Source organism: Sorex fumeus, unplaced genomic scaffold (genome assembly GCF_029834395.1).
Source record: "Sorex fumeus unplaced genomic scaffold, SorFum_2.1 ptg000086l, whole genome shotgun sequence".
Lineage (NCBI taxonomy): Eukaryota > Metazoa > Chordata > Mammalia > Eulipotyphla > Soricidae > Sorex > Sorex fumeus.
In genome coordinates, this window is record NW_026606143.1 from 35,211,362 (window position 1) to 35,238,366 (window position 27,005).

At 47.3% G+C, this 27,005-nt stretch overlaps 1 protein-coding gene across 2 annotated transcripts; it reads left to right on the plus strand.

Moving 5' to 3' along the window:
- The first annotated feature begins 581 nt into the window (after positions 1-581).
- RBBP7 (RB binding protein 7, chromatin remodeling factor) lies at positions 582-26,483 on the plus strand. Of its 2 annotated transcripts, none has more exons than XM_056131296.1 (12): positions 582-879; positions 1,775-1,919; positions 7,893-8,038; positions 11,436-11,609; positions 13,164-13,279; positions 17,776-17,936; positions 18,651-18,777; positions 18,884-18,961; positions 19,675-19,751; positions 21,988-22,045; positions 25,191-25,301; positions 25,988-26,483. In XM_056131296.1, the coding sequence occupies exons 1-12, from the start codon at positions 864-866 to the stop codon at positions 26,054-26,056; spliced, it is 1,278 nt and encodes a 425-aa protein (XP_055987271.1). In that variant the 5' UTR covers positions 582-863; the 3' UTR covers positions 26,057-26,483. The 2 variants fall into 2 exon arrangements, with proteins under 2 accessions (XP_055987271.1, XP_055987270.1); XM_056131295.1 differs by lacking the exon at positions 582-879 and adding an exon at positions 1,213-1,455.
- The last annotated feature ends 522 nt before the right edge of the window (positions 26,484-27,005 follow it).

Sequence of the window (27,005 nt, forward strand, 5' to 3'; positions counted from 1 at the left end):
TTTCCCCCCCCTTCCCAGCCCACCGCGGCCCGGCCGGGGCCCGGGCAAGGCCTTTCGGGGTGCACAGGATGGCCGTGCCCGGGATTATCGGGGAGACTCTTGAGGGCACAGAAATCTCTCGAGACTAGAAACCATTTTCCTCTCGCGCACGGAGACGGCCCGGCCGAGCGGCGGCAAGCTCCCCCCGTCCGCCCCCGCTCTCCCCGTTTCCCCTTCCCCCACACCCCCCCTCCTCCGCCACCGCCGCCGCGAGCGACCACGCCCAGCGGCCCCAGGGCACGCCGCCCCGGGGCGCGCGGCCCCCGCGCAGCCCGCACGCCGCGCCTCCCTTCGCCCCGCCCCCGCGCACCCCCATCCGCCCCCGCGGCCGACTCTGGGAGTGCTGGGCCGGCCCCTCGCGCCTGCGCCCCGCCAACTTCCTGCCGCCGGCCGCCCCGCCCACCCGGCAGAGGCCCGCCCCCCCCGGGCCGCGTGAAACTTGCCTGCGACACGTCATTGGTCGAGAGGACCGAGCCGTTGGCTCCCAGGCCCGCCCCTCCGCCGCCTCTCACTTTTCCCAGGACGGCTGCGCCTGCGCTCAGCTGCCTGGGCGGGCTGGGAGGCGCGGGTTGAAAAGTCTCGTTCCAAGTTTGGAGCGAGACAGAAGAGCGCTTCAGACCTCGGTACCCGGGGACGGGGAAGAGGCAGCCTAGGCGGAGGCAGCGTCCGGGGGACCATCCGGACCGTCGGCCGGGGCTCGGCTTCGACGGGCTCGCCGTGTGTGTGACGTGCCTGAGGAAAGGCACGGGCGCCTGCGGTTGGGGAGCTCTTGGCGAACGGAGGGCGTCCGAGGCGGCGGCGAGGGGCGAGCGACCCGACGCAAGATGGCGAGTAAAGAGAGTAAGAGGCCCCGCGGGGAGGCGCGCGCCGGGGCCGCGGGGGGCGGCGGGCGCGCGAGGCCGTGGCACGCGCCGGCGAAAGGCGCGAATTGGCGTGTGGAGCGGGGGGCGGGGCCGGGCGCGAGGCAGGGCGCGCGCCTCGAGGGGCCTACGCGGGACGCGCCGCTGGCGTAGAGGGTTCCGGGCACTTCCGGAGCCGGCCGCGGGGGCCGAGCGGCTTGGGCGCCAGACCCCCTCACTCCTTCCCCCTCCTGGCCCCCGCCCCAGCGGTGACGCTCCCTCCGGCGCTCCGGGGGCCCGCGCGGAGGCGGCCCCCAAACGCCGGAAAGCGGGCGCGGCGTTGGTGCCACGCGCGCGCGCGCGCGCGTCGATCGCCTCGGGGTCGCGGCCCTTGTCCGGGGGATTCTGGAATCCTCCGGCCGGCCGATGGCGGACAACGCGAGCTGCGCGGGAGCCGCCGAGGCCTCGCCGAGTGGGGGATGGAGGGAGCGGGCCGCTGGGTGTCTGCTGCACGTGGATTCCCCGCCGCGGGTGGGTCGCGGAGCCCGGCTGCCTCCGGGTCGGCATTTTCGAACAGGTGCGTACAGCTTGGCGAGCGGCAACGACCGACCGTCCGGGCATCCGTGCAATTGACCGATTCTGGAGATTTCAGGCGTTTCAACGGAGCTGAGTGCACAAACAGGCTGCGCGCGGGGGGGAGGGGGGGGCGGGGGGGTGGTGTTCTCGGCACGTTCGGGAAAGGCAGTTAGTTGTTGGGGTGCAAATTAGAGGTAAAGGGAAAAAGAGCAGATTAGGTGTGGCCGTCTCGAGGTGACCTCCAGGGTCCGTGGGCACCTCCCGACATCGAACTCTCTTCGCTACTACTTAATCCGTGTGGCCTTTCTCCGATTTTTTAGTGTTTGAAGACACCGTGGAGGAGCGTGTCATCAATGAAGAATATAAAATCTGGAAGAAGAATACACCGTTTCTGTATGACCTGGTTATGACCCATGCTCTTCAGTGGCCGAGTCTTACCGTTCAGTGGCTTCCTGAAGTGACTAAGTAAGGGTTTCTGGCTTTTGTTTTGCATAAATTTAAACTGCTGTGCTTAATTTCCAAGTTTGGGCGTTATATATACATTTTAGGCATATAATCCTTTTAGCCCTTGGATGAGACGGCAGGTGGTTTTTTTTCCCCCCCAATACGTAAATGATTTCTGACGTAGGAGTGTTGCGTTAAAAGGTGAAAAATCTGTTCTGACTATATCTTTGTATGTGACCACCCTATGTATTTGATTTTGGGGGCTATTCATCTCTCTTTTGGGGTCCTTGACTAGTGGATTTCTTTAAAGCTTGGCTGAAAAAGGCAAATGCACTGATTATGGCTTGATATTTTTCTATGAAGTGTGAACATACCCATTTGAATAGACTCTGAAGTTTTAATTTGCAAAGGGGGAAAGAATTTAGCAGCAGGTCACCATGGTGCAGTAGCCCCGGAGATAGCTGTTCATCATCATGTGACTTTATTTCACCTATTTTTTTCCCCCTAAAAAATCCATTCTGGCCGTGCTCTTCAGGATACTCCCTCGGAATGCCTATCTCGCTCGCTTGTCTGTATCTTTTCTTGCCGGTATCTACTCTGGAGAAGCCTGTGTTTCTCTTGAATAGATACTTCTCTTTTTTTTTATTCACATCTTTCTGAATAAATTTAAATTAAAAACTGTCTTGCTCTTCTCTCTCCTCCTCCTCCTCCTCCTCCTCTCACATACACAAATACACACAAATCCGTGCTAATAATTGCTGATGTTTGTTGAGCCCTGAGAGAAGGGCCTGGCAGAGCTGGAGTATACATCCTGTTATTTGGTTTAATCCTCACGGTAGTACTATGATTGCTTTTTTATCACTTGTTTTACTGATGTGGAAAATGGAACTGAGGTAGTAACATTTCAAGATCATACAGCTGGTAAGTGGTGGTGGGGTGGTGAGGGGCTTGTGATTCAAACCTGGACATCTCCAGAGTTGTGACAATTCCCGGGGTAAACTACTTTTTCATCCACTTGAACTTTTTGTAGCAGGAATCTGAACGGGTATTTTTGAAATGGCTTAAATTTGGGTATTGTGAGTATGTACTCTAGTGACTGATGAAACCCTGATCTAGGGAGGCGGGGATTTTCTCTTTGCAACAGGTTTTAAAAAGAACAGTTTTATGGAAAATTACTCCTTGTAATGATCTTATATGATAGTACTTTCCATATAGAAAAAGGGGTTCCAATGCGGTTCCTGGAAATCTCTGATTTGTACAGATGTGGCACGAACCGCTCAATACAGAAATCTCCAGACATTGACTTTTGTAACAGTTTTTTGAGCTTTGTTTAGAGCAGTTTCTTAACCTTTTCCCACTCAGACTCTTACAGCAGAGACCTGCAAAACTGCTGAGCGCTACCAGCAACACCTCAGATTCATTACTGGTTGGTTTTGGGTTAAATCTTGATCCTTGCGCTTTCAGAACTCTTTTGCTGGTTGCCAACTTTTTTTGCTCATCCTCCACCCCCTTCCTTGACCCATTGCAAACCACTGTTTAAGAAGTAAGGGTTTGGAACAGTCTGTGTTGGACTCTTTGTGTTCTGGTCAGCAGATTTAACACTTAAATGACTTACCAACTTTTGATTTTTTTTGGCTTTTAGCATATTTGAATAAAGCTTAAGAATGGGGGCTTTTATTTATTGCTTTTATAAAGTTGTTTACGGTGCTTTATTACAGTCACTGTTCCAACACCAATCCCATCACCATTGCACCTTCCCACCACCATTATTTCCAATTTTCCCAGACAGGGGCTTTAAGGCTAGAAACCTAGCTTTGAATTCGCCTCCCCTGCTTCTTGGTGAATTCATTGTGTAGGGTTTTGTTTTTCTTTTTTTTGTCCTGGGGGGCCACACCCTGCCTTGCCTCAGGCTTACTCCTGCCTCTGCTTCCAGAGATCACTCCTGGTGGGACCACGCAGGGTGCTGGGGATCGAACCCAGTTAACCTTATGCAAGGCAAACGCCCTCCCTGTCTGTGTCTCTGGCCCCTTAGTGAATTAGGACTTCATCGGTCAGTCTCTATCCCAGAGTTGTCTGGTCTGTAAATAGAGGTGCTGAAAGTACTAACTGCCTTCATTTGAGGGAGTTAAATTAAGATCCTATTAGCTTGCTAGTATAATCAGTGGTGGCCAATATGATTCTCCCACCCCTCCCCTATCTGAAAATAATTTGTTAGAGTCAGATAATTATTTTTCCATTTGGGTTTTAATGAAAACTGCTTATTGAAGTCTTTAAAATGTTGCCTGTGTATTTTACATAAAGGTTGTTAAAGCTATTTTGTGCTTAGCTCAGAAGAATTACTTTTATATTAACACAATTCAACCAAAAAACCCACTTGAACTGAATTATGTGTTTGTGGTGGTCTTTGCATGCAAAGAAGTGGGATGTGGTGGGACTGTGGGGTGGCTCTGGGGTACAGTCCCAGAGAAAGGCAGTCAGTCTGCATTCTTGAGTGGTGAGGCTACTGCAGTGGGCTTCAGAGGTCTGGTTGGGGTAGAAAGGAACTGTGATTGTCTTTTGTCACTGTAGGGAACAGTAGAAATGTTGGTTTACTTTTGTTGCCTGGCTTTCTGAGAAACTTCCACTATTGAGTCCCTTAATACCGTCTGCCTCCATAGAAGAACATGCTTCCAGATGGCTAAACTTTTCTTAGCTCTTTTCCTTAGGGATAATTAATTGTCCAAATAATTGATTTGGCTTTTAACGGCCCCCCCCAAGTATATAGCAGCTCAGTTGTCAATTACTTGCTAGTGATTTTCAGTCAGGTTGCTTACATATGTTTACTTGTTTTAAGGGCTCCATAGAATTTCATTTATGGATAGAATACAATTCATGTCACAAGTTTGTTATTGATAAATGTTTATTGAGGTTTTCCGGTCTAAGTTCCTGCTACAGGCAGTGCTGTTGAAAAATCTTGTGATAATCTGTGGCTGTTGGAATCTTTGAAAAAGTAGAGTGATTTTGCCCTGAAACCAGACCGGGTCTTTTATTATTAGTGTTTCTGCAGTTGAGGCTACTTCTATTGGGGAGAAATATGGTGTGACATTGATTAGTTCAGGCTTGTGTCTTACTGATAGGTGAAAGGCTTGGTAATCAATTCATGTGTGGTGGTTATCTTAAGGGAAACAGGAATAACTGAGTTTTTGAGTTCTGAGATTCCCCCCCCCCCCCATATCGTCCAGCTCAGTGTGTGACCATGCTTCTTTGAAAGGTCCTGCAGTGAAGTGACATTTTCACTTGTAACCTTTGCCTGGTATTAGTCTTCTTGCTTGAAGCTCACAAAAAGCAAATTATTGCCTTTCATGTCAGCTGATGCTATTTTTCTGTCATTCCTACTTTCTAAAGGATTCTCATGAACTAACGTTTGTTCTCTTTAATGTGGAGCCACTGTTCCTAGTCGAGGTTTCATTTTATCTTACGTTCCACGTCCTCCAAATTCATATGTTCATTGCCAAGAATTTTCCTTTTTTCCCCTTTCATTTTGTTTTTGTTTTTGGGCCACACAGCGCAGTGCTGGAGGGAACACGTGCCAAGGCGTAGCGCCAGAGCTCCTGCGTGTTCTGCATGCGCTGCAGCCCTTCAGCCCTCTATCTCCCTTGGCCCCACAGCCTGCTTCTCTAATTCTTTCAGTTAAAGGAGGTGTGCTGCCTCCCCCATAGAAGCTCATCAGGGATGGAATTCGCGTCTTTTTTCTTCTTTTTGATAGCCACATTATATTCTTGGCCAACTGAACATGTATCTATTAAGACCCCAGTCTTTTTGGCTTTCGGTTTTTTTTTTGTGGAAGGGACCTCCCAAGAAGTGCTCAGAAGAATGGTGGGGGGCATTCTTGGCCAGCCTGGGGATGTGATGCTGTTGGGGCTCAGAATTGCTCTGGGGGCCCCCACAGTGCTTGGGATTTCGACTCCTATGCGATGAGCTGTCTCTGCTGCCTGGGCCTCGGTGCTCCAGAACTAACTGCTATGTTACCTCCTGTTCTTGGAGGCGCATATACATTTGTTTTCTTTTTTTTCCACCTTAAGGAAGTTTTGTGGGGGGTTTTTTGGGGGGTGGGCACACTGAGGGATGCTCAGAACTTACTTTTGGCAGGGGTGGGGGACTATGGGATGGAACCCTAATCAGCTGTGTGCAAAGCAAATGCCCTACCTGCTGGCCTCCGCTTAAGGCAAATCCTGGTAAGATTTTATCTTTTGTTGTTGTTACTGCTAAACCATATGCTTAGGAGTAAACTTCAAACCTTTTAAACCAGAGTCCCTTTTTTTTTTTTTTTTGGCTTTTTGGGTCACACCCGGCTATGCTCAGGGTTTACTCCTGGCTTTGCACTCAGGAATTAATCCTGGAGCTTGGGGGACCATATGGGATGCTGGGAATCGAACCCGGGTCGTCCACGTGCAAGGCAGAAGCCCTACCGGCTGTACTAATCGCTCCAGTCCCCCCCTCCCCCAGTCCTTTTTACAGCTGAAATTTAGACACAGATGAGTAGTCTAGCTTGTCTGGTGTTGGGCCCAAAGCAGTGCTGCTCTCTCTGCTTTCCTTGCTGAGGTGGGAATCTTTTTTTTTTCCTTGCGTTTTGGGTACACCCGGCTATGCACAGGGGTCACTCCTGGCTCTGTACTCAGGAATTATTCTTGGTGGTGCTTGGGGGACCATATGGGATGCTGGGGATCAAACCTGGTTGGCCCTGTGCAAGGCAAACATCCTACTTGCTATGGCTCCAGCCCCCCCCCCCCCGCCCCCAGATTGGAATCTTAAGCATAGGTGAAAATGAACACAGAGCCGGGAGCGTGCCCTCCTCCCTAGCACTCCTTGGTGTGCCCAATACCACCCCTCCAGTGCTATTTTAAGCAATAAATGGCAAAGTATGACAGTAGATTCAGATGCAAAATAACTGCAGGGTTCCCAGGGTGAGGGTCCACAGAACAAAGGCCCAGTTTGGGGAAACTGAGGATCTCCATTTCATAAACATTAGGCACTGTAAACATCAGTATGGGAATTTTATGTCACAAATGTATGTATTTATAACCTGTTTGGTAAGCCTGAGCCCATAAGGAAGTTTTGATTTAAAAATCACATATAGCTGGATCAAAATTTTAATTTGATCCAGAATTTAATTCTACTGTTTTCTGACTCTAGATTCTCTCCGTTATAACTTGTTGCCCTTTCTTGGGAAATCAGTAACATCTAGGGTATTAAAATGGAAAGAGCCAGGGAGAGTACAGGGCTTGGGACTTGGGCCTAGTGTGTGGCCCACATGGTCCCTGCATGCTACCCAGTGTGGCCCACCCCCCCCCCACCCCAAAAAACCAAGAAAATAAAACAGTTTTTTTTTTTTACCCCCGATAAAATGTCATGGTTGGTGAGTGAGTGGGTCAAAGTTGGATGCCTGCTTGCTGCTCGTGGAAAGGTGGCGCTGTCTGGACTGCAGCAGAACAGCGCCTGGGGAGTCAAGCGAGCCTTCTGAATGTGTGCTTGAATCAAACGGAAATATTTGTACCTGTGTTGAGTATAAATTTTGTGTGGGTAGAAAGAAAATTGGTACTTGGTACAATTAGCCCTTGAACAACATGGGCTACCTGGACCCAACCCCAGCACCCCCCCGCCCCCAACAAATCACAAATCCATGATTAACTTTTGACTCACCAAGAGTCCTTTGGTATCTGCAGCAGCATGGCTTTAGGAGCTCCCCCACCTCCTGCCTTCATACCCAACTCTAGGGAATCTTAAATTCCTTGTAGTTTAGCCCTCCTTATTTTTATTTCATTTTAATTTTATGTGGGGGTGGGGAGGGCCATACCAATGATACTCAGGTGTAACTATTGGCTCTGTACCGAGGAATCACTCCTTGACGGGATTCCGGGTATGTTCATTGATAGGATAGTATATTTGGGGGAGCCGAGATCTAGTTAGCAACTGATTTCTTAAAGTATCGATGTGACTTCTTTTCTTTCTTAACAGACCGGAAGGAAAGGATTATGCCCTCCACTGGCTAGTGCTGGGAACCCATACTTCCGATGAGCAGAATCATCTTGTGGTTGCTCGAGTCCATATTCCGAATGATGATGCGCAGTTTGATGCTTCCCACTGCGAGAGTGACAAGGGGGGTAGGTATCCCATACAGTCCACTCTGGACATCGAAGGGTGATGCCGCTGATTATGTTGCTAAAACGATGCTACTAGCATTTGGCCAAGTAGTTCTAACTTCTAGAACTTGATCTTACAGATCTACTCGCCCATCGTGTGCACAAGGATTTCACGATAAATAGCGTTATTCACATGATTGAGGGATTAGGGTGGGGGGGCCAGAAAGATAGCAGCCCGAGGCCTATATTTTCAAGTGGCAAGCCCACGTTCCATCCCTGGCATATGGTCCCCCGAGACTGCTGGGCATGATACTCAAGCACTACCGGGAGTGACCCCAAAAGAAAAACCGGCATGAACGTAGCAACCCAGATGCTATATACATTGTGCTATATATGCTATGTTTCCTGCATTCTGGATGTAACAGTGAGATAAATCGATGAAATTTGGTGTGGTGATAGCATCGGTTTGGTACAAATGATAATGTATGTCAGTGTTCCAATCCAGAAAACAGGCATCTATACCAAGTAGTTAAGTAGGAGGGCTTTTAAATTTTTTTTTTTTAAATGAAAGCTGTCAGACCCTCCCAACACATTCCCTCTTTTGGTGTTCCCATAACCACCCAAGAAGTTTGTTGCAGTAAGGAATCCAGAAGCAGAGCAGCAGGAAGAAGATAGCAGTGGGGAGCGTGTCGGTGCTGCCCAGCCTGTGCCTTCTCTGACAGGCGGGGCATCGCCGCCCCAGGAGGCCCACTGGCCTGTCCCGGTCTGAGACTTGCAGTGGGGAGCTAGTTTGGGGGACATGTCCTGCTGGCGGTCAGCCATGACAACCTGAAGCTCAGTACCCCGATAAGGAAATTTAAGTGCCCACCCTGAATCTTGGTGTTTGTGCAAGGCAGTCCTAACAAATGGGTACTCGATGGTCCGTTGTTCCAGGTGCACGCCATAACATAATCAGGCCATCAGGGGCATAAGGAACATTCTGTGGTTCTTCTTCCTAGGAGTTAGCCTTTAGCCTAGGGACAATCATGGTTTCAGTGCCCCTTAGAACTGTGGGGGCTAAACCACCTGACCTGCTGGGTTAGCTGTTCTCAGAGTTTATTAATAGAGTTTTACAGTATTTATCTTAAGCTTCCTATTGACCATAAAACAGCTGAAGTCCACTTCTATTCTCGTTCTCCCATGACTTCCTCTTGAGAATTCATCATTACATTGAAATTTGTATTCAGTTTTCCACTATTTAGGTCTTCTCATACATTAGTGTAAAGAAAAAAAAAGAACAAAACAAAAAAAATGCCACCACCACAATGCTTTGAAGCTTTTAATTCATTTTTTATGTTTGTATATATATTTATATTGTATGGGTATCTGTTTTTCCTAACTTCTTTAAAGTATTCTATTGTGGCCAGCTTATCCATTTTCCTATCAGGACAGGTGAGTTAGACCTGTGTGGTATCAACAGTGTTTCAGTGAATATTTCTGCCACGTCTCCTTAGACAGATATGGGAGAATTTTACTTGCTGGAGAAAAGGGTTTTGGTTGGATGATATATTGTCAGAAAATTATAAAACTGCTCTCCAAAATGATAGACCCAGCTTACCACTCAACAATTCCATTCCTCTTCAACTTTCTGCTTTCTGTAATTCTTGTGGTGAAGTTTTTTTAGTCCTTTTTCTCAGCTTCCAATGGAGACGTTACTGGGCCCGCTCGAGCAAATCGACGATCAACGGGAGGGCCTTTACCTTACCTTACCTTTACCTTTCTCAGCTTCAAAATTCATCTGTATGCAATTGTTATTAAATTGTTATTAAAGTTACACATCAGTATGTTCCTGCGAGTGGTTGAAGTAACACACCATTAAGAATCTTTTTAATTTTTCAGTTATGGTAATTAGTGGATTCTCATTGAGTTTAGTGGGGCTTTTTTCCCCCCAAAATTTTAAGTTTGAGAAAACTCCTTGTTGGGAATCGTTGTTTTCTGGACGCCCAGTTGGTGGACGGCAGGCTGGGGAGCGCGAGGGGAGGGCTGACCACACCTGGCAGTGCTTAGGGCTACTCCTGGCTTAAGGCCAGGGAGCTCACCAGGGCCTCCTGCATGCAAAGCATATGCACATTCTAGTCTGTTGAACTCTCTCTCCGAGCTTTGGAGTCCTGTTTTTGGTTGGTTGGTTTGTTTTGTTTAGCTTTTTTCCCCTGAAGAAGGGCTGTTCAAGTAGTTTTAGCAAAGGAATTGAGAAACGACAGTACCTTCAGAGCAGAAACATTCAAACCACTGGAGTCCACAGGGGAGGGGTGTGGAAAATGAAGATGAGGGGCAGTTTGGAGGCGGAAAGTTAATAGGGTCTGGAGGCATCTTGGAAAGGCCACGGCCTGTCGCTGCCATGGGCGCAGTGGGGCGATGGGAGGAGGTGGAGATTTGCATGGATTGTGTGGAACGGGATAGGCTCATTGGCGAACCCGGAATTCCACTCAGAGTATACTGAATACGCACACCCAATGTGAACATGGGGGCCGGTGTTCATTAAGAATTCCCACGTAGAAGCTGGCTCAGGCAGACATGGCGTCCTCTCCATGTCACTTCGCCAAGCCCAAGTAGGACCGCCCCGGTCCACAAGGCGGTTGAATTAGCTTTCCCTGACTTGAGACACGGTGAGCTAAAAAAGTAACGTATAAAGCAGTAACAGGAAGAAATACCACAATGATATCTATGGGCACAAAAAACTGGTTTGCGCATATCTGATCAGATGTTCTCAGACTGTGTTCTTTCTGCTGTTATCTTGCGGCTTCTCCAAAATTAATATTACTTTTTATGCGGCTCTGTTCTTTTTCCAAGGACTCTTTAAAAACTCTCAGAACTGTACTCTCACCAGATAGGGCCGTTTGTCCCCCTTGTTTCAGCTTTGCTCTACTCCACTGGCAGTTGAATCAGATAATGCTTTGTTGGAACCAGCGTGTATGTCTGAGGGGTGAGTGGAGTTAGGTAGCATGGATTTCCAGTTGGAGCGTTTCTAACTTCAGACTCCAGCATTTCGTTTTCTCATTGCTGAGGTAGAAGCCTGCCTCATCCAAGAAAAGATGCCACTTCACTACAAAAGTTGCAGTGAGTTTTGTTTGAACTAAAAAAAAAAAAGTGGTACATCAATTACATAATTGGGGTTGTAATGACTAGAGAGAGCACCTTCAGAAACTGAAGATGATTTTTGGTTGAAATCCAAGGTGGAATTGAAATGACTTGTATAAAACAGCAGGTATTTTCCAGTGCAAATGGGCTTTGAGAATAAATCCCAAGTGACAGACAGACGCCTCCCTCTCTGCTCATGTGTGTGCTATTCTATCATGTTAACCTGATAGCTTGGGTTGAACTTAGGTGACTTGTGAATTTTAATCTACGTGTATGTGTGTGTTCTTTCTTCTCACATTAGAATTTGGTGGCTTTGGTTCTGTGACAGGAAAAATTGAATGTGAAATTAAAATCAACCACGAAGGAGAAGTAAACCGTGCTCGTTACATGCCACAGAACCCTCATATCATTGCAACAAAAACCCCATCTTCGGATGTGCTGGTTTTTGATTATACGAAGCACCCTGCTAAACCAGGTATGTAGTAAGAACTGGGCAGTTTTTCTCGATTCCAAATAGTTGTTTTAAAGTCATTGAGACTAGTATATTACAATTTTCGTTCAAGGTTTCCAAGTTGTTTCCGGTGGTCTCCTAACCACCATCAGTTTCAGTGTACAGGAAGACTTCACAGCAGGTTACACTCCTGGCTGAGGTTTTTTATATCAGAAGTTTCAGAACAGAAGAAGAAAGAGATGCATCAGGGGAAATCTGGAGAGGTCAGGTAGCCTCTCGGGCACATTGCTCCTGGGGCTACACAGGCCTCAACTTTTCTCCGGCTGTAAACACTAAGAATATATGCACAGTAATTCTTCTTGGGGAAGTCCTTTCAGTCTGGGGTTTTGGTTTTTATTGTTGGGGTTTAGGGTTAGGTGACACCCAGCTTGGTGCTGAGGGCTGTGGGAGGGGGCGTGTGCTGCCAGGGATTGGGCTGAGGCCTGCTACGAGCATGGCAAGCCCCATAACCCTTGAGGGTTAACCCTTGGTTAATCTGATCCTAGACTTGGGCATTTTATGGCAATCTGATCATCCGATACATCTTGCTTTGTGACCCACTGTGCTAAGGGGGACCATTGACCTTAGCGGTGAAGCTGGGTCCGTCATGAACTTCCCTAAACAATCTGACCAATCTTGACAGTTTGCTCTAGTGTACTCCACTGCTCTAAGCGTACAGAACTTCATGCGTCAGTGATACTAAGAAATTTGGTGAGGGTCACATTCCCGTGGGTTACTCAAGGATCGGTCATGGTCTCAGGCTTCTCTGTGATGACAGATCACCCAGATCTGCTGTGTCTAACACTGTGCCTCACCGGGTATTTCTAAAAATGTATCCAGGGGAAGGGGGACAAATTTGCCATCACACAAATTTGTGAGATAATAAGATATCTTATTATCTCATTCCTACTTTGGACAAACTTGCAGGCTATCGAATATAGCCTGCCCACAGGGCAGAGTCTGGCAAACTCCCCGTGGCACACCAAATATGCCAAATACCAGTAACAGTGATGGGTCTCATTCTCCTGAAGAGCCTTGAATATAATCTCAGGGCTAGGATGAATGAGACGTTACTGGGGCCTGCTCGAGGCAATCAACGACGAATAACAAATTTGTGGGATAGTTACGGTGGCCAATACTTTGTCTTGGAGCTAGAGCTAAGTTTTTAAAGGAATTTTTTGTTTGTTTCTGGATGTGTTTGTGTTGTTGGTTGTTGGGTTTGTTCGTTTAGTTTGTTTTGGTTTTTCAGTGCCAGGCATCGAACCCAAGACCTCAGACATGCAAGTCAAGCGCTGTACTCCAAAGCGTCGTCCCCAGCCCCTAGGAGCCAGTTATTTTATGGTCATGAGAACTTATCTGCTTTGTGCTTCTCAAATCTAACAGAGAGAAAGCTTTCCTAGGCAACTGTGGCTTATACCAAGTCCTTGTTCATTGTGCAGTCCTTGTGTAGCAATTTTCCAAACGTGATGTTACAGTTTGCTCAGTGATGGGTGAGACTTTAGACCTATAATCAGTAATTAATATATTTCTCTTTTGTAGATCCAAGTGGAGAATGCAATCCTGATCTCCGTCTGAGAGGTCACCAGAAGGAAGGCTATGGCCTTTCCTGGAATTCTAATTTGAGTGGACATCTTCTGAGTGCATCTGATGACCATGTGAGAGACTTCTCTTCCTAATCTTCTCATGTACCAGGACTCAGAGTGTGTCAGGAAGAGGTTTTCTGAGATAATACTACTAGAAAATTTCATAGGTTTTTTTTTTTTTTTTTGATCCTTGGAGTTTTAAAAGAGTATAACTCAAGGGGTCAGAGAGATAGTCCAGAGGGTAAGGTGCTTGCCCTTCGTGAGGCCAAGCCCCACCAGGAGTGATCCCTGGGCACAGGACGAGGCATAAGTACCCCCTACCCCCCTCCCAGCACATGTGGCCCCAAACCAAAAAACAAAACTTAACCAAACCAAACAAAAACCCAGTAAGTATAATTGGGTAGGTTTTAGTGTATTCACAGAGTTATGCAACTGTCACCCGTTATTCTGAACCTCGTGTTTCTGGGTCCCATGGGGCAATCCTTAAAAGGACCATGAAGTACCAGAATGCAACCCAGATCTTTCTGCTCAGCGTATGCACTTCAGTTCCTTGAGCTGTCTCCCCAGCCCATAAACCTTTCTGGTCAGATTTTACCAAAAGAAACCCCATATCCAGGCGCTCTTTGTTCCTCCTTTCCCCCAGTTCCAGGCAACCACTATTTTCTCTCTCTTAGACTCATCTATTTTGGGAGGTGCAGGGCCGGGCCTCCCAAGGAGTGCTCCCGAAGTTTGAAGGTAGAGTCAACTCTGGCAGGACGTGGCCTGGCTCAGTAGCCTTGGCGGTGCTGGGGCTACAAGGCTTTCCCTAGCAGTGCTCAAGGGTTCCTGTCGAGATGGAGGGTGAACTTCGGGCCTCCTTATACAAGGTTTGCGCTCCAGCCCTTTGAACACTCCCTGGCCTGAATTTGTCCATTTTTCAAAATTGTTTTTGGTGTTTTGGGGTCATACCTGGCAGTGCTTAGGGCTTACTCCTGGCTCTGTATTCAGGGATCACTCCCGGCAGTGCTCACAGTGCTATATGGGGTTCTAGGACTCAAACCATGCGCAAAAGCAAACACCCTACCCATCGTACTATTATTGCTTTGTGCTGTCCTTTTTAAAAGAGTTTCTATTGGGGGGTTGTAAAGGGGGCCACATTTGGTAATACGGGCAGGACTTCTGGTCCTGTGCTTAGGGATCACTCCTGGCACTGCTTAGTCGATCAGCCGTATGTGGTGCCAGGGATCGAAACCCAGGTCAGTCGCAGACAAGGCAAGTGCCTTACCCTCCGCACTATCTCTCCAGCCTGAATTTGTCTATTCTTGATGCTTCATGTGATGGAGCCATTCAGTATGTTGCAGTCTGTTTCACTAAGCAATGTTTTCTAGGTTCATCCATGTTGAAGCATGGATGAATGTAATATCACCATCTATCCGTTTAATAGCGGGCGGACATTTGAATTTTCACTTTGGAGCTGTCGACATTCTGTACAGGTTTTTGTGTGTACGTGTTCTCATTTTTTAAGGTAATTAACCTGGGAGTGGAATTTATGGAGTCACATGGTGACTTTAATGTTTTGAAGATCTACCAGCCTTTCTGCAGCAACTACACCACTTTACATTGCCATCAGCAATGTGCCAGGCTTCCACTTTGTCTGCCTCGTAGCCAACACTTCTTGTCGCTGATACCCTTCCCCGTGGATGTGAATGAAATGTCTCGTTGTGGTTTTGATTACTGTTTTCCTAATCACTAAAACTGCTGAGCATTTTTTCTCATGTTTCTTGAGTATTATTAGCACATCTTAAGTGAGAAAATGAGGATTTCAATCCTGTGTTCATTCGGTAATTTTGGTGTTTTGCGTTTTTGAGTTGTAAGGGTTCCCTATGTAGTCCAGATACAAGTTCATCAGGTGCACAATTTCCAAAAGTTTCCCCCATTCTGTGGATTGCCTTACTTTTTTGATCATGTCCTCTAAACCACATAAATCTTTCCTTTCGTGTTCAATTTGTCATTTTTATTCTATCACTTGTGCTTTTCGTATTGTATCTGAAAAATAGTTGTGTGATCCAGCACCATACGAGTTCATTTTTGTCTGTAATACGAGGTGAATCCCATACTTTTAGCAGACAGCATTTGCTATGACTCCAGCCAGAAACTGAGAGTAAACTTCCAGAGGTTTTGGACCCCCCACCCGTAACTTGGCCACAGTGTCAGCTTTAAACAGAGCAGGTTCCTTACCTTTGTCCTTAGTGTATTCCTGTTCTAGAGAAGGACCCTGGTGCCCCAAGTCTTTATTTTTGTGAAACTCGTTGAAAGGAAAGAATGTACTTCGCCCAGTTAAGATTCTTTCATTGTTGCTTGTTCTCCAAGCCCATATTCTCCCTTGAACACATGTCTTGCTTGCTGTCTCTGATGTGTCTTTGCATGCTTGCTTGTTTGTTCTTTCTTCCTCTTTTTTTGGGGTGGGGGGGCTTTTTGAGTCACACCCCGGCGTTGCTCAGGGGCTACTCCTGGCTCTGCTCTCAGGAATGATTCCTGGTGGTGCATTTACTCCAGTAAAAGCGATCTTGCTTCACTTTCAAAAGGTTACTTAATTGCAAAGGACAGAATTTTGATTTAATTTGACTTGGGTTGTTTTAAACAGAAAAGGAATTTCTCGGAGTGGTATTTGTTCACAGTATTCCTCTGGTGACTAGAAAATAGTATGGAAAGGGCGAGAGAGGACCCTGCTTCAAAGCTACAACCCATATCAGACCAGTGACCTCAAATGGAGAGGAAATGTTTCTCCCTCCCACTCCATCCCCACAATAATCAGCAGAGCCTCTGCTGTTACCCTTCATAATTCAAGGGTCTGGAGAGCGCTTATTTAGGCTTCTGTAGTCCTCCACAGGGCCACAAGGATCTGCTGTGGGGTGTGATCACTTCCTCAGAGTGGAACCTGGAGAGTGGACCCCAAATAGGAAGGGGTATATTCACTTAATTATTGGTATCTTGTAAAGGCATTAGCCCGGGCATTGCTAGGCACCGGTAGTCACTGACTTCCAGACTCCGCCTTGCCAGGTATCTTGTTCATCATTTCATACTGTTGAAATGACTGGAGAGGAAGGCAAGAGTGCATACATGTCCCTTGCTCTTTTGATGGAGCATGTATATTGTGCATCAGAGTTTAACCAGATAGTAAAGGCAGATGTATTATGGGAAACAATAGCTATCATGGGGGAATAGTTTTTTGTTGGTTTGTTTTGTTTTTGTGTTTTTTGGGTTACACCCAGTGATGCTCAGGGGTTACTCCTGGCTCTGCACTCAGGAATCACTCCTGGAGGTGCTCGGGGGACCCTATGGAAAGCGGGGGATCGAACCTGGGTTGGCCGCATGCAAGGCAAGTGCCCTACCCGCTGTGCTGTCACTCTGGCCCTGGGGAATAGTTTTTGTTAGAGAAACATTCAACTAAGAAAGCGAGAGGCTGGAGAGAGGGCAGCAGAGTCAGGCGCTTGCCTTGCACGCAGCCCAACCAGGTTCGAGCCCCAGGTCCCCAAGGAGTCCCCTGAGTACCACAGAGCCCGGAGTAAAGCCCTGAGTACTGCTGGGTGTGGCCCAAAAAATGAACAAAGAGAAAGTTGGAAATGGAGAGGAAATCCGTAGATGTTTCAGTGGAATTAGTGCAAGTAAACCTTCATATAAATTAATGAATCTCTATTTTAAGCCATTGAATGGGAATTATAGCCGATGCTTATAGTAGGGTTTTTTCTTTATAAGCACTTTAGGCTTTCTTTCTGGCTCTTTTGGTATTAAGAGAGGAGCCTGCTTCCAGAGTCTTCTGACCTCTGATCTTTGAGACCTGGGGAAGGCCTGGTGACCTCTCCTTGGGCTGTGCCTGTGTTTGGAGGATGAAGCTATTGGATAGAACTTGTCATGGGGCCCTGTCTGTGGGCCTGTGCTCTGGCCGCCCAGAGTGGCCGCTTAGGGACTTCTGTGTCATTGACTTACTGCTACTTCCTGAGGGATACAGTGATTTCTACCTATCAAGAAAGAGGCTTGTTAAAAGGTGTGGGTTTTTTTTTTCTGTTTTCTTTATTGTTCTTGGGGATTGAACTCAGGGCCACATGCACACACAAGTCACAAGTGCTCCACCACTGAGTCACCTCCCCCGCTGCAGAAGGCTTTTACTTTTCAAGTGACATGTACTTCTCGTGGTGGTCAGTGAGCATACGGGCTACCAGGGATGAAACCCAGGTGGACTGTGAGCAAGGCGAGCGTCCTATCCGCTGTCCTGCCACGAGTTCTCTAGTGAGGGTTTGTAGGAAGTTGAGGGAGTCTCCGTATGTCATCTGGATGGATTTTTTACTACTTGACTCATTATAAGTGGCAATTCTAGCCTGAGCGTTCCTGGCCTGCCACTGTGCTCCTTCTCCTCCTGTCTTCAGCGCTGGCCGTTTCCCTTGTCTCCATCCTTCTATCTTACATCTCAGTTGCCAACACGTACTACTTTGTGGAGTATGTGAAGCTTCCTTTTATCGCCTTGTGTTCATTTGTAACTCCTGTATTGGCATTTAAATGCGATCTCTTGGGGTTTCTGTTTTCTCCTTCAGACCGTCTGTCTGTGGGATATAAATGCAGGACCAAAGGAAGGCAAGATTGTGGATGCTAAAGCCATCTTCACTGGCCACTCGGCTGTGGTGGAGGACGTGGCCTGGCACCTGCTGCACGAGTCCTTGTTTGGATCTGTTGCTGATGATCAGAAGCTGATGATGTAAGGTGGCCTCTTGTTACAGGGGTGTCGGGAAAGACCATCAGGGTGCGGGTTGAGAGCTTTGTATTTTCAAAGAGCGAACAGCTTTTGTGAGGCCTCAGAGAGACTCTGGATGGCCATTTTTCCATGAATGCAGCACAGGAGCCAGCTGTTTCAAAACAACACGGCGGGTGACCGGCAAGCAGCATGTTCTGATGCTGGTGTCAGTGACCATCAAATTTGGGGTGCGAACGACGTCAGGGGCAGAAGGTCTGCATCAGGGTTGTCCACAGGGTGGCATTCAACTATGTCAGAGGCTCCTTCCTCAGTGAAACTAGGACCCTGAGCAAACCAGTCACAGCAACGAATGCTGTGATTTGACGGGGTGAGGTTTTCAGAATCAGACCTCAGATTTCCTACATGCTCTGCATTTCGTGGATTCTTGAAGTGATCGAGATAGATGTAGTACAAGTGAGAAACCAGGAAGTATGGCGCAGTATCCCTTGGTTGTTTTTGGTTGGTTTAGAAAGCATCACGTAGTAAGTCTACAACTGTACCTCATGGTGTTTCACTAATAAAAATTAAAAAAAAAAAAGCATCACGTAGTGGTGGGAAATCTCAAATGCCAATGTGGCATGGTTGGTTTTCTTCGTGGAGGGGCCAGTGTAGGGCAGAGAAAGCCACGTGAGGGCTGGGAGGGGCCTCTGCTGTGAGCGTGTGCCTCTTCCTTCCCAGATGGGACACCAGATCCAACACCACCTCCAAGCCCAGCCACCTGGTGGACGCGCACACCGCCGAGGTCAATTGCCTGTCGTTCAATCCCTACAGCGAGTTCATTCTTGCCACTGGCTCTGCAGATAAGGTTTCTGTGTTTTTGTGTATTTGGTGTCTGTATGCTCGGTCAGCATCGCGGACTTCAAAATCCTCTGTGTAGTGCAGAAATGACTTCATTTGTTGTTTTTCTTCAGACTGTAGCTTTATGGGATCTGCGCAACTTAAAATTGAAGCTCCATACCTTTGAGTCTCATAAAGATGAAATCTTCCAGGTAAGTGACAGTTTTCTGAACATCTTCACCAGGTTTTTTTAGTAGCCTTTTGTTGGGAGGAAAATTTCATTCATCAGTAGGCCTAGGATTTTTTTTAAAATAACACTTCCGCTGTTAAGAATTAGTGGAAGGGCTGGTGCCATAGTACAGCGGGTAGGGCGTTTGCCTTGCACGCGGCCGACCCATGTTCAATTCCCAGCATCCCATATGGTCCCCTGAGCACCGCCAGGAGTAATTCCTGAGTGCAAAGCCAGGAGTATCCCCTGAGCATCATTGGGTGTGACCCAGAAAGCAAAAAAAAAATGTTAGTGGAAATTAACTTAGGGCTTTTTGAGAGAGAATTCAGAAGTAGAAGGAAAAGCCTCACAAAGCAGGGTCAGTTTAAAGAGTGAAACCCAGGGTATGCCAGCCCAATGGGGAAAGAATTCCTTCTTTGATGTCTGGAGATTTGTGTTGGTTAGCATACATTTCAATGAAAACTTCAGAAGCTTCTGGGTGGGTTAGAGACTGGAAAAGATTATCGGGACCCCCGCTGAGTTCCCTGTATCAGGGAGTGTGAGCTTCCTAAGGACTGTCCCACAAAATGGGCCATTGAAAGAACATTTAAAGGATAGGAGAGGGGTGAGTGATTGAGGCCGAGGAGATAGGAAAGCATCAAGGATGACAGCTATGTCTATCAACCAGGAATTCATTGTCAAAATGTGTATTGCCAGGTCCACTGGTCTCCACATAATGAAACTATCCTGGCATCAAGTGGTACTGATCGCCGCCTGAATGTGTGGGATTTAAGGTAACTCGAGCCATTGGCAAGAAACTGCATAAATATTAATGACTTTTAAGTATCTTTCTCAAGTGTCTGCTCTCGAAAATAGAAGAGAACCAGCAAGGGAGCCATAAAATAAATTTATGCCTTCTGAGTTTTGTTTTTCTTTTGATACCCATGTGTGAATATGTGTATTAGTGTGTTTTAACATCCAAAGAATTTGCTCGAAAACACTTGCGTAGGAAGGGGCTGGTTATTGGGTTTCTTGGGACCTCGCTGCACATCTCAGCGTTAGCCTTTCTCTGAGGTTTTGTCCCATGTGCTCTGTGGTCATTGATCATTGCTCTGATTTATCGAACTGCAGCAGACAAACTGAGGCCAGAGATCAGCACAGTCCATGCTTGGCAGCGTGTCTTTTTCCGGGGGACTCGTAAAAGCCCTTCGAAGGGGGAATTTCAGCCTCTTTTTATCTTGCCTTTTCGGTGGACATAAGTGGGTGGTTTGGGAGAACCGTGTCCCACGAAGCTCATGAGTCTGTCAATGCTGGGGACTCGGGGCCCTCCTGCAAGCTTTGCATGTGCTGAGTGAGGCCATTGAATTCTGACAGCCACCTGTTGTTTGGCTCTTTGGAACGACTCAGTTGTTGTGTGTTTTCTGAAAAAATTTTTTTTACTTAATTCAGGGCTGTAGCGATAGCACAGCGGGTAGGGCGTTCGCCTTACACGCGGCCAACATGGCTGACCTGAGTTCGATTCCTCTGCCCCTCTCGGAGAGCCCGGCAAGCTACCGAGAGTATTCGATATGCCAGACACAGTAACAACAAAGTCTCCAATGGAGACGTTACTGGGCCCGCTCGAGCAAATCGACGATCAACGGGAGGGCCTTTACCTTTACCTTACTTGATTCATGGGGTGGAGAAATAGTACAGGGGTGAGATGCTTGCTGAGCACGTGGCCACGCCCAGTTGATCCCTGTGGCACTGCGTGTCTTTCCTGCAAATATCACCAGTGCCCTTCCCGCTCACTGTGCTACTTGCTTTCACCCTAAACCCAAACCTTAATTACAGAGACAGCAAACCCAGCTCTGGGGGCAGAGAGATAATATAGCAAGTAAGGCGCTTGCCTTACCCACCTGTGCTTGACCCTCGAGGCTCCTACAGGAGCTTGAGCATCATGGGGTATGGCCCAAAAACTGAAGGGGAAAAAAAGAGGGAAACCGCACTTTCAGTATATGAAACAAACTGAAATAAAATGCTGGCACGACTATATTTGAAGCAATTTTAGTAGTAAAATTAAAAAGCTAAAAAAACCTGTTATTTGGTTCTTTTGATGTCCCGGGGCCTCACATAGGCAAGGTGTGTGCTCAGCCACTGACACGGCCTTGCCCCTTAAAGTCAAGTCTGTAGTGACTGTAAGCAAGCTTTGGAAATCTGGTGGCCCGAGCGACTGAATTGCTCCTAATTGATTCAAATAGCTTTAACTAACATTGGCGATTAGAAAAGTCAGGGGGTAGCGATTGTACTTCATTCTTGCACGTTTTGTCTGTTTTATGGGAAGGGGGTGAAATACCATTTGGAAGGTTGTATACTTTGACTAGCCACTACATCTAGCAAAGTCTGCCCTTGGACTAGGTACCAGACTCGGGTGTTGGTGTGTAGCTTTAAGAGTCATTTTATTGCTGGAGTGGAAAATCTTTTAAAATGAAATGGGTACTGGGGCTCACTCCTTTTCAAGCTCATATATGTTTCCAGGTTTCTTGGGGGCTGGAGAGGGAGCTCATGGCCCAATCATATCGCATTCAGGAGACCAGGGTTCAGTGCCTGGCATTGCACGGGTTCCCTAAGCACAGCGCTTGGAGTAGACCCTTAGCACCTCTGTGTGTGGTCCAGAACCCCAAAACACAAATTTAAAATGTGATGCTTGGTGTGGGGCGGGTGTGTGCCAGGCACTGAAGCCTAGGGCTCCCACGTGTAGAGCATGTACTCTGCTCCTTGGAGCTTCTCTCCTTGTCAATTTTCCATTATCGTGCAGTAAACAACACATGAAGTTCATGCATTTAAGTGATGTTTATTAACGGTTGTTCTTATGCAGCCTCCGTGACAAATAGCTCATCTGTTTCTAGAAAGTAAGCTTCCTGCTTGCCATCACATGACTGATACAACAACTACTTTACAGCAATATGTAGAAAAGAAGTGTTGCATAGTGGTGTTGCGAACACTCGTGCTGTAGGACTGTCGCTAATGAATGCATTGTGTTCTTCGTAGCAAAATCGGAGAAGAGCAGTCTGCGGAAGACGCCGAGGACGGGCCTCCAGAACTGCTGGTATATATCCTGCTCTGTCATGAATGCATTTAGCCGGAGATTGAGGCAGACTTTGAAATTGTAGATCTGGAAGATGTTTTCCAAATTGGAGGTCACTTGTAAAATTGGGTTTTGACATTTATTGAAAATAGTAAGCAGGCCGGTGGGTTCTTACAAATATTCATTTCACTAAGGTTAACATTTGTGGGCTGGAGCGATAGCACAGCGGATAGGGCGTGTGTTTGCCTTGCACACAGCCAACCCGGGTTCGATTCCTCTGGTCCCGCACGGCCGAGCCTGGCAAACTCCCTGTGTGTATTCGAAATGCCAAAAACTAACAAGTCTCACAACGGAGATGTTCCTGGTGCCCACTCGAGCAAATCAATGAAGAAGGGGAGGACAGTGTTTACAAGGCTAATATTCAGTTCTTGGAAAATGGTGTAGTAATTTCTCACTGATACTGAAATACTGAAATTTTTCTGAGGATGGGTTTTTGTGTTGTTTTTTTTTTTTTTTCCCTGGTGTTAGGGTATAAGGAACAGCAGGGGACAGGCAGTGGGACTCGGAAACACTTAACACCAGCAGTGCGGAGAATAGTTCGTGATGATTATATAAAATATTTCTTTTTTGAAACGTTCACTACCTGGCGGTGCGTCTTCAGCCTCTGGCCGCCATTGGTCAGCATCTCCGCCTCTTTTCTTGGTCCCTCGAGGTCTCGGTAGTGTTAGTCCTCATCCTGCTCTCCTGTAGTGTGTGCTCTTCGAGGCACTTCTCCGAAGCGTTGCCAGACTTTGCAATGGTTCTTTGTCCCTGCTCTGAACACATCATTTGTCTCGCCCAGTCGTTTGGCAGATCATCATTCATTCGCCTGATGCGTAGTTGGCTCTCGGGCTAGGCAGTGACTTTTCTTTGTCCGCCTGTGTTGTGCACAGTCCTTCTCGAGGTGAAGGCGGCCCTTGAGCAGGAGTGCTCAGACTTGCAGAAGAGGCTTCCCCAAGTTCACTGTGGCCACAGCCGAGACCCCTTTGCTTCCTCACCCAGTAGATGCTGTGCCCAGCCTCTCAGGTAGAAAGCGGCAGAGCAGAGAAATGAGAGCGCTGAGCCAGGTTAGAAGTGGCAGAGCTAGTGTCACAGTCTCTCCTGGCCTGCTGCCACCGAGATGGGCAGGGCGGGGTGGCCCAGCAGTAGCGCTCCAGTGCGGTGGCAGTTCTGGGAACTCTCGTGCCAGGGGTTGAACCCAGGGCCTCGCGTGTAAGGCTCTATCACTGAGCCACGCCCCTGGTCCAAAATGGGTTCTTCTAAATTGGGTGACTTCAGCTGAGTTTGCTCTGTGATCGAGTTCATCGGAGTGTTAGGAAGTTTGAGGCTAGGTGCTGCTACCAGGGAGTTTTTGTTATATGTTGGTATAATGTTTTTTTCACTGCTCTTACTTTGGGTGAGGGGTGGTTTGGGGCCATACCCAGCAGTGCTTCCAGCTCCATGCTTTTGACAGTGCTTGGGTGGGGAAGGCCTGCAGTGCTGGGGTTTGAATCCTGGCCTTCTGCATACTTTGCATGCCTTCAGCTGGTTAAGCGCTCCCCCTGGCCTCTGTAATAACTTTATTCAATATCATACAACTTAGTGACGGAAAGGGTAGTTTTCCGTAGCTTTTGTACATCAGAATGTATAGCCATTACCACAAAACATTTTCAGAATATTGTTTGCCTTTTTAGAAAAAGACAAATGAAAAAACACTGTGGGCAGGAATGTGGCTCAGTGGAAGAACACAGAGCTCAAGTGTATGAGGCCTTGGGTTCAATTCCCAGCACCTCCCCCCCCTTCCCCCGCCGCCAAAAAAAGAAACCCAGAAAACAAAAAGCAGTATGCCTTTTAGCACAGCCCAGCCTCTTTCCCCAGCCTTTGGTACCCAAGAATCTACTTTTTGTGTCTCTCGATTTTTCTGTTCTAGAAGTTTCATATAAATAGAAACGGTGTGTGGTCTTTGTACTGATTGTTGCAATTATCATAATGTTTTCGAGGTTTCCAGCTACTTTTTTTATATCCCAGGGAGAGGAGAGTGCCACTCTGTGTCTTATGGCTCTGTAGCAATTTTGTAGTCTCTGAGAAAATCACCAGGACTTTGTCTTTTATCACAGGAGCCTAAAATTGAGATATTTAAGCGTATTAAATTGGTTACTAGCTTCCGTTTGACGATCATTTAAATCTTGAAAACTGTATATGTTCCCAGTTAATGGTGCTAATGGTGCTAAGATGTTTTTATCTACATATCCCTTAAGGCTGTCTGGGAAAGCTGTTTGGTCCCATCTTAGTTTTGTTGTATTATTTTTTGGGCCGCCCTTGGCAGGGATCAGGGGACCATATGGGGTGTGGGGAATCAAATCCAGGTCAACTCTGTGCAAGGTAAGAGCCCTGCTTGCTGTACAGTCTGGCTCCCATTCCACTCTTCTCTTATTTTTATTTAACTGGTAAAATAGTTGCATAGAACTGAATTGGCAGACAGAGCTCATTGTCAAAGGTGGGGACAGGTCTGTCAAGAAGTAGGACTTCTGCTTCTGCTGAGGCTTCCTTCAGGCCAGGGGAGGGGCCCACTCAGCCTTGGGGCAATATGCCTGGTAGAATGAGGGATAACTGAGGGGTGTTAGGAGCAGAGCATTGAAGTGGGGTCAGATCTGCTGAAGAACCAGAGTCCTCAGGCCACTCTTAGGGTGTCACCCAGTGGCCAGTGAGTGCCAGTTGGTGGGGGTGGTCTTGTGGGTGTGTCGGGATGGGCGGGTTGGCCGACTCCCCAGCACTGCTCAGGAACCTTTCCAGGTACTGGGGGTTGAATCGGGACTGGATCTCCATAGCCCGGTGTCTTTATTCTTAGGTGTTGCAGCCTGGCATACTTAGAAGTGAAGTGGTTCAGTGGGTGTGTTTGTAAGATTGTCTATTAATAAAATCCCTGTATTTGGAAAGTATAAGTGAAGGGTACTCTGTACCAGTCTATCACCTTTTTGGAAGGTTTGGAAATTTTCGAACTAGAAAGTGCAGGGGCGGTTACTTGAGTGGCTCTGTTCTCTCTCCAAACTTAGAGACAGTACTACCCCATTGAAGACTGATGAGCTAGAAATGAACTTGAAACACAAGAAATGTTTCCAAACAAGGCTTTGCTGTGTTCTTTTGACAGTTCATTCATGGAGGGCATACCGCCAAGATCTCCGATTTCAGCTGGAACCCCAATGAGCCTTGGGTCATTTGCTCAGTGTCTGAGGATAACATCATGCAGATATGGCAAATGGTGAGCCAAAGGGTTGATACTTAGCGACGAAAGGGTGTAATTGGAGTATTTCAGTTATTGGTGACTACTCTGCCAGGCACTTCTAGGAAGGAAACACTACATTTTAACAAGTGCAGGTCAGAAGAACCCCGTCTTGATGAAAACCCAGCATCTGCTCCCATTTCCAGGCTCCTTTTCGCACTTGGGTGTTGGCATGGCAGACACCACATGTGACAGTCACACAATCAGTCCCGACCTAGAGCCAGCAAGGAGTTGGAAGGAAGCAGAGCTGTGGCTCCCTCTCAGCGGAGAATGCTCTGGAAACACCTTTTAGGGACAGTCGTTGAAACATACCTAGTTACTTGACAGTAGTGCAGAGGGTAGGGCACTTGGCATGCGTGCAGCCAACGTGTGTTGGAGCCCCAGCATCCCGTATGGCCCCCTGAGCACAGTGGTGTGGTCCAGAAAACCAAACCTGGAGTGGCTAGCTGCATACATTGGTAAAAAACATTGGAGAACACTGGATAAGATGATCTGGTGAAGAAGAACCTTCCTTGTGGAGAAAACCCAAAACAGAAAAAGTTTTGCGTGAATTGCTTTTTAGACAGTGAATCCCAAAACCTGGGTAGACCATTATTTGATGTTATTTTTAGACAAACTTGTGAAAACAACAGGGATTTACACATTTATTTGGTTGTCACCTGCAGGCCGAAAACATTTACAACGATGAAGAGTCGGATGTCACAACATCGGAACTGGAGGGGCAAGGATCTTAAACCCAAAGTACGAGAAGTGTTTCTGTTGAATGTACTGCTCCGTGAATGCTTGGTTTATCAAGCACCCAAATGCATTTGTATAGTAGGAAATGTAAGTGGGATGGCAAAAGGCATTCTTTTATCTTCTGATTCTAGCACTTTCAAGTGAGCTGTTGCGTTCTGTATCATATTGTAGCTTTTAGGAAAGAAAGGAATGTTGCTTACAAGGGGTCATCTGGTTGGTTGTTTTAAACTACAAGTTAGCAGGGTACTGCCTTTGATTCAAGTATTTTAAGTCTTTGTTTTCTCAAACTAAGTGCTTGCTGTTCCCAAATACGCAAGAATAACTTTTACACTCCCTTCCCCCTCCACTTGATTCCCCCTCCCTCTCCCCTCCTCCCCCCCACTTGTTGATTGGCTTTGCAGAAATAAAGTTTTAAAATATAAAGGTCTGTTTTATTACTCGGGCAAGGCTGTGCTGGTGTACACATTGAAACCTAGCTGGGAAGCCTGGCATCTGACAGAATCCTCAACCTACAGCTATCTGCATACATTTCACATATTTGGCTTACCCACCTGATCTTGGGCGATCACGATCACGACCATCCTGTTGTTCGTCAATTGCCTCGAGCAGGCCCCAGTAACCTCTCCTTCATCCTAGCCCTGAGATTTTAAAAAGTGCCATTTTCAAGGCTCTTTCAGGGTTAGGAGAATGAGACCCATCATTGTTACTGGTATTTGGCATATTGGGCACACCACGGGGAATTTGCCAGACTCTGCCGTGTGGGCAGGTTACATTCGGTAGCCTGCTAGGTTGTCCAAAGTAAGAATGAGATAATAAAGTGTCGTACGGCCACAAATATGGCCACGCACTTCCGGGAGCTGGGTTTTATAGTCTCTGGGTCTTGGTGCCAGGGGGCCAGTTGGTGGGTGTGACCCCTGCCTACTGGAATTTGGATCTTGGGCAGTT